General features: G+C 34.5%; 1 protein-coding gene across 1 annotated transcript in view; it reads right to left on the bottom strand.

Annotated features, from left to right (window-relative positions):
* Positions 1 to 15,306, bottom strand: part of MAP4K5 (mitogen-activated protein kinase kinase kinase kinase 5) — a 98,796-nt gene that overhangs the window by 14,714 nt on the left and 68,776 nt on the right. The window contains 12 exon segments of the mRNA XM_028508068.2: positions 825 to 1,002; positions 1,375 to 1,478; positions 4,180 to 4,238; positions 5,573 to 5,687; positions 6,821 to 6,823; positions 8,514 to 8,574; positions 8,889 to 8,968; positions 11,721 to 11,805; positions 13,052 to 13,093; positions 13,280 to 13,305; positions 13,308 to 13,376; positions 14,683 to 14,836. Of these exon segments, the coding sequence (XP_028363869.1) occupies positions 825 to 1,002; positions 1,375 to 1,478; positions 4,180 to 4,238; positions 5,573 to 5,687; positions 6,821 to 6,823; positions 8,514 to 8,574; positions 8,889 to 8,968; positions 11,721 to 11,805; positions 13,052 to 13,093; positions 13,280 to 13,305; positions 13,308 to 13,376; positions 14,683 to 14,836 (976 nt within the window).

Raw genomic sequence — 15,306 nt, forward strand, 5'->3', positions numbered from 1 at the left:
TTTAATAAGAAACATCAACCTTATGATACTTGTAACAGACTTCTCTACAAGGTAAGTCAGTAGTGAAATAGCTGTATATAAAACTTGCCTGACTTCTTATGCGAAAATGTCTTCATAAACTTCGGGTTACAAATGATCAAATAATATACTATCTTCATTTCAAATAATATACCCCCCATTCATTTCACTATATAGACTTAAAAAACAAATTGACTGATTTGTCCCAATTTTAAAGCTTGAAAATAAACTTCCTAACCTTTTCTGAACTTTCATTAAGGCACATCTGATAAAATCCTAAGCTAATGAACCATTCCCAGAAAGTGTAAGAGATATATCCCTGTATCTTTAAATGGTAAAGCTTGGAGGTCACACGTGAAAAGCACTTGAACTAAATGATTCTAAGAATTGTCAAGGGAAAAACTTACAGAAAAAAAAATAAAGCTCTTTGCTTGAGAAACTGATCAAATTTGAAAAATACAGGGGTGGGCAAAAGTAGGTTTATAGTGGTTTGGACAGAAAAAAACCTGAATTAATAAATATTAACACAAGAAAAAAACTCTGTTTCAAGTACTCACAACTGCAAACCTACTTTTCCCTACCTCCATATCTTAGAAAACTTAAATCATTAAAATTTTCCTTGGTAAAATAATTTGCCTTAAGCAGACAGAGATCATAAACTACACGCACATGATCCTCTGGGCTTACACGGAAAGCTGTGACCTGAGTGTTTATTTGACTAAGCCTGCATTGGTTGAAACCATTCTGCTTCTTTCATACACAAAACCATCAACATTTTATTTAACATAAGATAAAAAAACACTTACCAGCACCGATTTCTGTAAACCACGAAGATGCAGAATTCAAATTGATTGTCTCAAACTGAACTACCTGATTTGATTCAGTGCCCTTGCTAATAGCTACACAGACCATAGGGTATTCCTGTTCAGGTATTACCAGCATTTCAAAAACATTCAAAGGACTTGGCAGAGGAAAATCAAAGTGCTGAAAAAAACAAACAAGAGAAGTGTAATTTAGAAGCCATCCCTATTCATACTGTTGCTGAGTAAAGTCAAAGGAAAGGCTTTCATTTTCTTGATCGATCTAATTTAAAAATTATCATGATAAGCATCATAAAAATCTATAAAATATGTTTTAGAGAACTGGATACATTTAGCTTTATGTCTGTGATGCTTCTGGAAGCTTATTAATATAAGTTAAAGAGGAAATCTTAAGAACAAAAAAACTGTTAAACCAAATGAAGACCTAGTATAAATAACTGTAAACATGCCGACACTACATAGTAGCAATGAAATCTTAAAATTTTAACTTTAACTTGCACACTAGTTTTTTCTATAGGAGAAAAATGTAATGTACCTTTATCAACATGAATTTCTGCATTGGCTCATACCACTGAAGTAAAACAATTCCAGACTGTAAAGCTCCACAGAGGTATTTATGTCCTGTGTAAGGGTTTCTGACTGGAAAGAAGCGAAAGAGACACACCCAAAACACTGAATACCTTTACATGAAAACATAATTGGTTCATGTCTAACTACTATGCTGTATACCTGAATCTAATACAAAATAATATTGAATGTACTGAATATTGACAAATAAAGACATTTTTTAAAAACCTAAGTAGTTTAGTTAAAAGCTAGACTCATCTAAAAGCTAACTCAGCTCTCTTTATAAAGGCAATGGCTATAATATACACGGGGGAAAAACAAGGAAACGTGGCCTTCTATGGGTGAAAGAAAACCTATTTGAAGCAATTATTTAGCTGATAATGAAAAATTATTGTTTGTATTCACTAGGATGATAACAGTGAGTAGAATTTTTATGGACTCTGCTACCTTTTTCACTTTATCTCATTTAAAAATTATATACATTTACTTCTAAACATTTTTAATATACTACATCCTTAAACATTAAGAACTTTTTACAAGAAGAGTATTTTAAACACTAAGATAACTAAACCAGTATGCAACTTACAAGAGCTGCTTTTTAAGTAATCGACCAAAAGACAGAATTGAGATAAGAAGGTCTAGGAAGCAAGTGAAATCTATGATTTTATTTTTGGTCTACTTTACAATTGTGTACTTACAACAAGGTAAAAATAACTATTTTACATCTTACTAAAGATATAACTTCCTTGACTCAATTCTATAAAAACTTATTAGTCTTTCCTTGTCTGCAATTTGACTCCCATCAAGAATGACTATAAAAGGAGTTATTTGCAATAAACTCTACCTTAATATATTTATGAGTTTATATCTTAGGTTGTAAGTTTCTAGACCTTTCTTGAGTCATATATCTGCTAACAGATATGAACCTGATTCTGCCCTAGAAAATTTGCTCACAAAATCTGCTCACAACTACAGACTATGTTATGGAGCCATGTGGCATGAAGGTTATGGATTAAACAGAAAGATTAAACAGGAAGTTAGCAGCTCAGGATCTGAAGTCATGAACTGGGTCTGATCCCAGAGTCCATTACATCCTAGTGACATGACAAGTATCACAGGGTGGTTTGAAAGTTGAGATAAGTATACACAGCAGAATTCGACCCCCCCCCCCCCCCCCCCCCGCCAGAGAGGTCTGCATTTAGTTGTCACTTCTGCAAGGTACCCTCTAAGCCCCATGTATGTCATAACTGATAGGAGTATCTTTGTTTGCCCGGGACCTTGGCTCACTGGATAGTCTAACAAAATGATTTAAAGCAGGGGTCTGGCAACACTGAGGGAAAATAAAATTATCTATAATCCAACTGCCCAGAGTTAACCACTATTAATATTTTGACATGTTTAGGTCTTTTTTTCCCCAGACACAAAAATCTACATTTAAAACCACTTTCAAAAATTAAAACCAAAACTTCTATATCTTAAAATCAAAGAGATGCCCAAGTAAGATAAGCAGACAAGGCAATGGTCTGAAAAATAAAGTTTTTTAGGGTAAATACATGACAGAATGGAGAAAGACAAAGGGAGAGTTGCAGGAGAAAATTCTGGGGGGAGGGGTGGATGCAAACAAGTAACTCAGAGAAATGGCTTTTGATGCCTGCCCTCTATTAAGCAGAATTCACTCACACTACGTCTTGTTGAAATGCTTTTTGCGCCAGGGTCACTGGATGATCCACAATTCTCTGTCAGCCCTTCCTGGAGAAGGGAAGAGCCTCCCACTTTAGAGTCTTTAACAAGGTGGTCCTCAAATTCTCTCTTCTTTGTCTTCTGCAGGACTAATCACTAACCTGCCATGCTCTGTGGGCTCACGTTTTCTACTCACTAGTTGTCTTTACAAAAGATCTTTGTTCTCTTTACAAAAGTCTCCTACAAATTTTTATGGGGTCATAACACCACCCCTCCTTTCCTGGTGTCTAATATTTAAGTAATTATTTTTAAAAAATATTTATTACTCTCTGAAGTTCATTTATCTACTTGAACATATTGCTATTTAGAGCTTTTTTTTAAAGATTTTATTTATTTTTTTTAGAGAGGGAAGGGAGGGAGATAGAGAGAGAGAGAGAAACATCAATGTGCGGTTGCTGAGGGTTATGGCCTACAACCCAGGCATGTACCCTGGCTGGGAATCAAACCCGGGACACTTTGGTTCCCAGCCCGTGCTCAATCCACTGAGCTACGCCACCCAGGGCTTAAGCAATTATTTTGTGACCAGACTGAACTTGAAGACCAGAGGTTCTCAATCCTTGCCCTAGGACTAATGCATATAACTATAGTCAATTTTCTGTAGTAATTATTTTTGGAGATTTGGGGAAGCTCTCAACTTTGTGATTGGACTCAGAAGTGAGGGTATTTATGTGTGGACTGTTTTGTCTGACTTCATAGTTGGCTAAGCTCCAGCAATAATAATGTTCATAAAGCACTAAGCAGGAACTGTTAAATAAATGAAAATAGAATATTAGCAGATATACATCCTCACGGACTAAGGTTAAAAAAGTTTAGGTACACTACGCTCTGAGAAAGCACCAGGACTATTATCTCCAAGCATTTTTACGCCATGTCCCACTATACATTCTTGTGCTTCAGTGGCCCCTTAATTCCTTATTAAAACAGATCTAAAGCCTTCCTTCCTTCCTTCCTATTTGATACTATAAGTCTCTTCAGATAACTTTAAAGATGTTAAAAGTTCTAACCATCAGTTTGAGAAATGGCATTTACTCACCTATGCAACACTTGTGGCAGCCTTTTGTATCAGGAATCTTTGTAGTTAAAGCAAACTTCCTGAAAGCATAAGAATATAAACATACTGTACTGCAATGGTTTCTATACAGTGATATGTGAACCAGTTGCATCAGAAGCAGTTAAAGAACTCTATAAAAACTGTCTATGACCCCCAAATATAATTTTACAGGACTGAGGCAGGGCCTAAGAATCTATACTACCAAGGGGGACCCCCCTAAAAAGCACTATTATCTTCTGGAGGGCAGGCCCCTTGTAGTACAGGCTTCCCCTCTAGGCGAGTGTTCTAGGAACCCATCTGTACCAGTGCACCAGCTGGCATTGTGAGAGGCTGCATTCGGCTTCAGTGGGGGTTTTCTTGGAAGATTCTTTCAACACATTTGTTCTGATTTACAAGCACACCTGCCCACACCACTGAGTGTTCAGCAGTTTCTGATCAAAAATGGCATGACCCCCATGCCCCACCCTTCTTATTCACCCAATCTTGCTCTGAGTGACATTTTTTTTGTAGAGTGCTTTGAAGATGACTGAAGTTTAAACATGTAAGAATAAATACACACTTTTTAATACATAAATCTGTTTTCTGGGGGTCCCCCTTCACTTAAAACTTCTTCAGAAACAGACTAAAACACACAGAGAGCGGACTGGTAGTTGCCAGAAAGGAACAGGGTTGAGGGACTAACTAGGTACAAGAGGTGAAAGGATTAAGTACAGATTGGTAGTCAGGAAACAGCTACCCAAGAGACTAGACAGCAGTAACTATGTCTGGTACCAATGTGGGTGGTGGAAATATGGAGGGCAAACACGTTATAAAGTACATGACTGTCTAGTTACTATGCTATATACCTGAAAGCAATACAAAATAATATTGCAAGTAAACTAATTTAAAAATTAAAATAATAATAAGCATTAAAAAACTTTATAGGTGATTTCATGGAAACATTGATCTTTCAAATTTTAGATGACATGTACTTTAGTGTAAACTATCTTTCAAAATTAAGACAAAATTTTTTAACCCTGAGGACATTTTTTATTGCTTCTAGAGAGGCAGGAAGAGGGGATGGAGCAAGGGAAGAGAGAGAAAAAGAGAGGGGGGGCGGCAGGGGGGAGAGAGAGAGAGAGAGAGAGAGAGAGAAAGAGAAACATAGATTAGTTGCCTCTAATACATGCCCCAACTGGAATCAAATCCACAACCCAGGCATGTGCCCTGAATGGGGACTGAACCTATAACATTTTGATTTACAGGATGATGCTCCAACCAGCTGAACCATACTGGGCAGGGCAAGACAAAGTTTTTTAGAAGACAAAGAATAATGACTATTTTAAAAATAAACACTAATTCCCCTCTCTCCCAGCATAATCAAAATATTTTGTACCTTGGTAGTATGCGGTCTGGAAACCTGTGAGTTTGAATATGAGCAGCTAATCCTGGTTTTTTGGCTTGTTCAAACAAAGCTATAAGATTATGAGAGTAGAGTTGAAAGGTTTTTCCTATAAAAAAGAAACATATTATTTTTATTAGAATCATTTACAGCAGGAAAAATATAATTTTCAAGCAAAGAAAACATAATTACCTTCTAAAATGAGGAGTCCAGAAATGTTCAAAAAGCCAAGCAATATGAAAAGACACACACACACACAAACAAACAAAAAACCCAGTTAATACTATTTTGAAAGACAGTAAGTAAAATGAGTTTTAAGAAAACAGACAATTGTGTTTCTTAATACACAAATTAGGTATATTCTGACTAACAGGTGACCTGGATAGAATATACATAGACCTTAGTAAAGCCAGCATACAAACAGAAATTGTTAACCACTATTGTACAATGGGCTGAGTTACAATGATGGGCGTGTGGTTATTTTAGCATAACATGGAAAAACATGAAAAATTCTACTATGTGTTATTTTCTAGAATAGACCTACTCATTAACAATTTATCAAAATACCTTGGATTAAAAATGATTGTGAGTGACACCTTATTTTAAGTATTTTAGTCCTTAACCAAGGATATGTTTATTGAGTTTTAGAGTGAGAGAGTGACAGAGTGACAGAGAGAGAGAGGAACATCCATCAACTGCCTCCCACATGCGCCCCAAAAGAATCAAACCCGCAACCTTTTGGTGTATGGGACAATGCTTGGACCAACTAAGCCATCCAGCCAGGGTGTGAATGACACTTTTATAACAGATTGAAATACTAAGGAAAGTAAAGCAAACTAACATATGCCACAAAACAAAGACAACAGCAATTATTATGTGGAAATAACAGGAAATAGGATTATTTCCACATAATCAAAACCACAGCTGTCTTAAGCATGGGGCATATGGTAACCATCTTCTCATTCCATGTTATACATGGTATGGTACTATAACAACAGGGAGAGAGAAATGGGTGGGGGGGAGAGAGAGCGCACGAGTTTGAGAACAGAACAAGTGCATGAGAAAGAGCCAGTCTTACCCTTAACAGAATTCTCTGCAGTTTTTCAGAATGCAAACATTCTGCCCAACATTATGCCATCCGTCCTCTCTCTATTACTTTTATACACATAGCTAGTTACATGGCTAGCTAGGCAGCTAAACATAGTAGTACAAGTATGTGTGCCCATCCACACAAATGCAGACCTTCTTCTCTCCTATTAAGCAGAACAGTGTTTTCTCCTATTAAGCCCTGCTACCTACCTTTATTCAGTTTTATGAATCATTTTAACTAGAATATGAGAACTAATTTATAGGCTAACTCTTCCCTATTTTCCTTAGTTATGTTATAGACATGTAAGATGTACTCCATGTGGTTTTTAAGCTTATTTCCAAAGACAAGTAGAAGTAGAGATAAAAGCAGTAAATGTTAGAGGAAAGTGATCTTATATGTATACAATTCAGAACTGTTAAGTGATACAGAATTGGATTTAAGTTTATTTTCATAATAATAATAAATTAATATTTTGTTAAAAGCAAATACAATTTGGAGGAAATGTAATTTAAATAAAAAAATCAGACTAAATACTCTTTGAGGACCCCCTCTTTTTAGAAGCCATTTATGCACAATCAAATAACATGCTCTTTGTAAACAGTGTCATTAGTGCAAATATAAAATTCCTGAAGAATCTCTAATTAGGTGCTGGAGAGTGAAAGAGTTCAAGTTACACACACACACATACTTAAAATTATGAAAATAACATTTCTTAGATTAGGCCACAATTTATAATGATCTACTTATCAACGAGTAAAAATGAATATCAGCACTGATGCTGTACAGTATAAGTAGCTGAAAGGTACACTTAATACTGAGAAGCCTGACAGTACAGTAAATAAAGCAGGAATATAATCCTCATGTAATCTACTGAGACACAGAGCAGGAGAGAGCATCAAACTAAATAATTTTAAAAAATTAAAATACTAAAATTATTTTATTATTCAAAGTAGAGAAAGGGGTGAGTGTTATTTTCATAGTTAATAACATTAGGATTAAATTAAGGAACAGAGAGAAATAATTAGCTTGTACTCTATTGTCAGAATGAAAGCAAGCAGCAAATCTCCAGATAGCCACTTTAATCTAAAATGTAAAAAAATTAAAAATAGCTTTTCATAGGTAAGAATTTTTTTAAAAGTCTGAAATACCACCTATGAATCTACTGCCAACAACAACCAAAAAAAGAAAAACACAAAAACAAAATTAGAATAGGTTGCTCTGGAACCCACTTGTTTCTAAGACTTCAAAGCATTGGTCCAAGATAATTAATGTGTGGTCCAGAATAACATGAATTCTACCAGAAGTGTCTGGAGAATCCCTCACAGCTCACCAAGCACTCTGGATATCATCTCATTCCATCCTCAAAGCAGCCTCTGAGGCTGTTATTGTTACCAAAATTCTTTTACAATTGAGAAAGAAATTGTTTTACAATTGAGAACACTGAGGCTGAGAGAGGGTGACTTGCTCAAGGTAACAGAAAAAGAAAGCAACTAGATCCTCTGATTCTTTCCCTTCAACTGCTAATGCTCAATGGAAGGCAGGAACATCAGTGAAAGTGGAGGTGGGTAAGTGGAAGGACATGGCCTCAGGTGACAAGCACACTGGTATTCCTTAGGAGCTGAGATCCTGGGCAGGCTTGAGAAGTGCTACCTTAACTGAAAACAGGGTCCCTTCTCAAATTTCTTCCCATTCTAAGCTGGTAAAAAATATGTGCAAATATCAAGTTACTATACTAGATTATAGTTACCCTGAATAACAAATAACATTTTAAAATAATACATATTAAATTACATTTCTCTGCTTGTCTATATATTATCTTTCATATTATTTGAATCATATACATACCTGATAAAGACATTAAAGTATTATTGATAACATAGAGCCAAGTACATTTCCTTGGAAATAACTATAAAAAAAAAAAGATAATTAAAACTCTCCAATTTTCATTTCCTTATCTCTTAACCTCCAAATTCCAAAAGTCTGAAATAGTACAAAAAAATAATCATTTTCTATTTTTCAGTGAATTACCAAAAAATATTTTTCAGTAAATTACAGGAAAAAAGCTTTCAATAAGCACATGCAAAATGTATAATTTCACTTCTTTAAATGTTTAAATAATAAAAATTAAAACTGAGGCCTACATATATTGATTTAAAATTAAGATACTTCTTTTACTCAATTTATCCAAACTAATTTCTTGAGTTAAAACTCCAGAATTACCTGTTCCATTGTTGCCTCATGTAGTTCATTGAGATTCAATGTGTAAATACCATCTTCAGTTCCAAAAATAATGTATTGATCTAAAATAGTTGAGATAACCACCAGAATTTACTATCATTTTCTGAAATCATTCACAAAAATAATGGCTCTATTTTTTAATGGTATTAAGAGTAGCCTCCCACCCAGTCAAAAAAATTATTTTCTAAATCCACCCCACCTTCTTTACTTACCTCTTTCCCCAATTTGTTTCTTATTTTTAAAAGCATATGTATTCTCTGTTACTCACTCTGGCTTTACCTTACTATATAATCCTTCCTTTCAACATAATAATTTTCATATCTTAAGATTTGTTATTATAACTATATTTTTTACCAGACATCTCAAATACTCTTTGAACAAGGAAACTAAAGATTCAACAGAAATTATAAATTATGACATACCAGAAACCATGAGCACACCTAGAATACACACCTTGGTTTCTAAATATTATTTCCCACTGAAAAAAACAAAACAAAACAAAAAACCTTCTTGGAGAGAAGACTGATTCTAATTCTGGGGCATGAAAGTATAAGATGATTCCAGAAATCTTGCTAGGTAAGAAAGTAAGGAAGCACTCAGAAAATAATGAGAACATATCAAACAAAAGTACACAGGAGCTCCCACAGCCCCAAAATTTTGACAGTTTAAGTGCTAAAATAAATATTAACAGTGATAGATCATATCTCACAGGATAAAAAAAAGGATTCATAAGTTCAAACTGGTAAAAATACATAAATGAATAGATAGGAAAAAAGAGATTGTCAATAGACATCAATGGATTGTTGCTAATGGATGCTAAAATTAGTCGGTGAAAGTCTGAGGAGCAAAAGGATTTTATATAACCTTAATGTATCTCTACATTTATTATTTATCAATTAGTTTGGGAAATTACTTAATTAATTAATTACTATAACTTAGGGAAAACAGGAACTTGACCGTGGAGAAAGGGAGTGAACACCACCTTAAACAACTGGTCAATATTCGTATCACCAGTATTTGGACAAGCTGGTATCATGTGCCCCTGCTACGATGCACTGACAGGAGCACAATGACACTTCCATGACATTCCTGCCAAAAATGCATTTCCTGACCTAAGCATCAAACAAACCCAGATTAAGAGACATTCTACAAAATAAGTAGCCTCGAAAATGTCAGGATCAAGAGAAAGACGAAAAGGTGGGTAAACTGTTCCAGACTAAGACTAAAAAGACATCCTAGCTAAATGTAACCTGTGATATTGAATTTTGAACTGGGGGAAAAAATGAGGAGGGAAATCATAAAGAACATTATTGGAATAATTAATATAATTTAAATATGGACTGTGGATTAAAAATATTATCACCAATAAATTTCCTGATCTTTATAATTGTACTGTGGCTATGCAAGAGATAATTCTTGTTACTAGGAAATACAGATTGAAGTACAAGGGGAAGAGGAGCATGATGTCTTCCACTCATTCTCAAGTGATTCAGAAAAAAATGCACATATATAGTAAAACAAATGGGACAAAATAGAAACAATGATTCTGAGTTTACTGCACTATTTTCCTAACTTTTCTGTAAGTTTAAAATTATATCAAAATGCAAATTTACAAACACAAAAAACCCCACTTCCTTACTGTTAAAATATTTTCTTCTTGTATACTTCGTAATAGTGACATTTAAAGCAGATAATTATATGATATGACCTGTTTTTATTGGTGTGAAGTGAAAACAAATATTTCCTGAACACCCTCCACTGCCTAACTCCTGTTTGCTAATTTCCAGACTTCCAGGTAGGCTCCTTAATTTCCTTGCAATAAAGTGAGTTGTATTAAGGTTCTGTTATGAATGATCATTCCAAGAACCAAAGTGGTTATGTATCTTCCCCAAGTCACATAGTAATGACAGCAGAAATTCAAACCCAGATCTGTTTGATTAGACATTTTTGCTTCTATGTATTATGCTTCCTTACTTTTAAAAGTTTAAATTTTTTAAAATAAATTTTATTTGCCATCATTTCACACTTGCAGAAAAGCTGTGATAGTACAAAGGATTCCTGAATGTCCTCCACACAACTTCCACATTTGTTAATATTTACCACTTTGGCTTTATCCTTCTTTCCATACACACTATTTTTTTGTTTTCTAAACTTTTTTGTTTTTCCCTTCAGATAAGTTATAAGCACAATGTCCTATTACTCCCAAATGTGTGCATTTCTTAAAGGGGGGAAAAAGAGGTTTTACGTAACCACAGCACAATGATCAAAATCAGGAAATTAACAGTGAAATGATACTATTACCTTGACTTGACTTACTGAGATTATCATCTGTCCCAGTATTGTCTTTTTGCATAACAGAAAATCCTAAATTAGGGTTGCAATCAATTGTGATGTCTCATTGGTCTCCTTTAATCAGAGCAGTTCCTTTATATCAGGGGTGTCAAAGTCATTTTCACCAGGGGCCACATCAGCCTCTTGGTTGCTTTCAAAGGGCTGAAATAATTTTAGGACTGTATAAATATAACTACCCCTTAACTGTTAAGGAATGGAAACTACATTCAGCCCTTTGAAGGCAACTGCGAGGCTGATGTGGCCCCCGGTGAAAATGAGTTTGACATGCCTGTTTTATACGCTTAAATTCTAATGCTTTAAATCAAAACTCTTATTCACCTACTTAGGTTGTTGCAGGTACCTATACTATTTGGTGTTGAAGTTATATTTATAAAGTAAACAAACTCAGTTCACCGATCAGAAAGATTCTTTCCCATAATAAATATTTTATTGGAGATGTGTATAAAACTTCAGAAATTTTACCTTTTGTGTCAGGATGTATCCAGGATGTTGCACAATTAATTTTCAAAGGGCAGCCATCAAAAACTTTGGAAAAGCATGCTCCCATCTTATTTATAAAGAAAAAAAAGTTGACTTATTTGACTAAATAATTTTATATATTCTTAGAAAATAGCTAAGGTTATGTTAAACTGACTCTTTATACTTATGGTTCATTACAAAGTCATATTTTGATATAATTTAACCCCTTCTACTAATAGAAGCTCATATTCTTTCTTTGTATAATCCATATTTTTGGGCAAAAGTATCAAATTTATCAAAACATCTATTTACATCAATGATATTCTAAAAATTTTAAGTCACTGCTTATCTTGAGGACTAATATTTAAGGATGTAAAACAATGGATCATTTTATTGCAGGGGTGTCAAACTCATTTTCACCAGGGGCACATTAGCCTCATGGTTGCCTTCAAAGGGCAAAATGTAATTTTAGGACTGTATAAACATAACTACTCCTTAACTAGAGGCAATGAGCTCTACATTCAGCCCTTTGAAGGCAACCACAAGGCTGATGTGGCCCCTGGTGAAAATGAGTTTGACATCCGTTTCATTGAGTAACACTACCATGGTTATAATTGTGCTGTAACTCTTTAACAGTGATAACAGAAAAAAAGAGTAATCTTTACACTACATATTTAAGACCTTTGCTGAATAAAAAGGTACAACTTCTGAAGTGTCCTCTTTATATGATCGGCTATACCATCACTTACAGATAGGTTATACTGAAGGACCAGAGAACAAGTGTTATAAGGTTTCCTGATCCTTTTCACTGTGTGTAGTTCAATGTGAAAATGGCTTCAGATGTAGAAAAATACTTAACCCATATAATGAAGAAAACACAGTACCATTAATATCATCACATTAATATTAATTTGGCCTTTGTAGGCTAATCATAGAACTCAACTGCCTATAGGGTGACTCTCCACCCTGGCCTGAGTGGCTCAGTTGGTTGGAGTGCTGGCCCATAAACCGAAAGGTTGTGGGTTTGGTTCTGGGTCATGGCACACACTTAGTGGGTTCTGTCCCTGGTCTGGGTGTGTACATGAGAGGCAACTGATTGATGTTTCTCTCCCTCTCTCTCTTCCTCCTTTCCCCTTTCTCTAAAAAATCAACGAGCATGTCCTTAAGTGAGGATTAAAGAAAAAGGTACATAGTATATCCAAATGCATTTAATGCATTTTGTACTTTATAAATCTTTCCTATCAATGGCTCAAGATACTTGACAGCAAATAAACAACCTTCTGCTTCTAAAGAGATAAAAATTGGTTAGTGATTCATATAAAAATATTCCTTACCAGCACTTTTGGGGTGGGTGGGAGGCCATTGATGACTGGTTTCTATGAGAAAAATAATTATTAATTCTATAAGACCTCTTAAGCCTTAAAATTTTTTTTACAGATTTAGAAATTCAGTTATTCAAATTCTTCAATTAAACAGACTATGCCCCTTATAAGAAAATATAGTATTAGTTACTATATAGTAGTACTATATAGTATTAATCACCAAATGCCTGTTGTACTTACAGGGAAATCTCGCTTGTCCTTTTTCGTGGTAACTGTGGTGCTTGTGCTGATCCTTCTGTATTTTCACTAATCAGTTTTGAAATACCATCACCATTTCCTAAAGAGAGTCATAGTTAAAAGTTGAATAACTATTTGAGTAAGTATCTTCCTTAAAAAAAAAAAACTTTCCCTTTCCCCTAATGCTTGGTAAATTTTATTTTTCAGTTATATTTCATGTTCAATTATAGGTTACAGGTATACAGCATATACCATAGTGGTTAGACAATTATATACTTTACAAAGTGATCCCCCTGATATCTCAAGTACCCACAGGGCACCATACTCAGTTATTACAATATTACTGACTATATGCCCTATACTGTAATTTACAACCCTGTGACTATTTTGTAACCACCAACTTGTACTTCTTAATCCCTTCACCATTTTCACCTAGCCTCCCAAACACCCTCTCCTCTGACAATCAACAGTCTGTTCTTTGTATCTATGAGTCTGTTTCTATTTTGTTCGTTTTGTTCTTTAGATTCCACATATAAGTGAAATCATATGGTATTTGTCTTTCTCTGACTTATTTCACTTAGCATAATATTGGGTATCCCTTTATTGGGAAATATTCTCCATCACACGAGTTAAAGTATCTTCCATGCCTTTTTTCTGGATTCTCTAGCATCTTTAGCAATGGTCTTAATGAATAAAAACAACAAATGTCTTTTCATATTGTAAGAAAAATAAAATCTGACCTGTTGATTCTGATATTTAAGGCCTTTCATAACTGAATGTCAACCTATCTTTTCAGTCCTATCTCCCAGTATACACCTTTAAAAGCTCACATTTCTACCATACTGTTGTAGATTGCATTTCAAACACATTCATATTTTTCTGCTGTAGTGCATTGTTCATTCTTGTTTTCCAAGAATGCCTGTCAGCAGTGGCTCTACCTATTGAAGGCTCACCAAGCTGTTTAATACTTTGCAAGGGCTCACCTCCTGCCTCTTTCCAATCCCTATTTCCCTCAGAAATCTCTCATCCTCTACTGCATATAGTTAATTATTGAAGAAGACACTTATAATACAAAATGTCTTGTCTAATGTTATGTGTACATGGGTTAACTTCGGCTATAGACCCTGTACTTCTGCAGGGCATTACATCCATTCCTCTTTCTGGGTCCTAGAATATTTAGTAAGGAATCAAATCAGGGTTGAACAGGACTGAATCTACTTAAAGCCGACCCATGTGGAATTTTAAAGAAATTTACAAAGATTTAAATGCTAATAAAACTGACTAAAAAGACATTTAAAAAAATCTGAACAAAATGGCATTCTTTTCAGTTTTCACTTTCATTTATTTACCCAGATCACAGTATCTAGCTATATACACTCCAGGGCTGCTAATACTGCTAGCCATACCAATAGAGGAAGTCTCAGCTACAGGAACACAACTTGGGCTACTCTGTCTTCTGAGAACTTGGGGAGGTCTGTTCTCTGAATCAGGGCAACGTTTTATAGTTGATGATTTTTCTTCATCTAGGTGGTTATCTTCAGGGTAACTGTTTATCCTTGGCTAGTGATAATAAGACACAAAAATACTTTAATAAATTTGAGTGTATTAAACAGTAACACTTCATCATCATTATGCATCAAAGACTTTAGGAGGAGGAGGATATGCCTTTTTTTTTCTTTCTTCTATGGAATTCAATTCACTGGGCTACTAAGCAAGGTAAGCAAGAGTTCAGTTGCTGTTCCAACACAGCTATGAATCTGCCATGTGATTTTTAATCAATTCTAACCTAAAATTGATTGATACAATTTTTATAACCAGTAAAACTATGTAAATATTTGGTACCTAGAAACAAGGAAATGACTTAATGAAGTATGACTTTACTGAAATGTCAAATTGTATCAGTAATAAGTCAGGATTATAAATAATGAACTCTTTTTTACTTCTCATGTAGCCAAATATTTTCTCAAATGAGTAATAATCAATTTTTGTCTTTTCTAATAGCTATTTTAATATATATTTACATCTTCATA

This window comes from Phyllostomus discolor, chromosome 1, assembly GCF_004126475.2.
Source record: "Phyllostomus discolor isolate MPI-MPIP mPhyDis1 chromosome 1, mPhyDis1.pri.v3, whole genome shotgun sequence".
NCBI classification, from domain to species: domain Eukaryota; kingdom Metazoa; phylum Chordata; class Mammalia; order Chiroptera; family Phyllostomidae; genus Phyllostomus; species Phyllostomus discolor.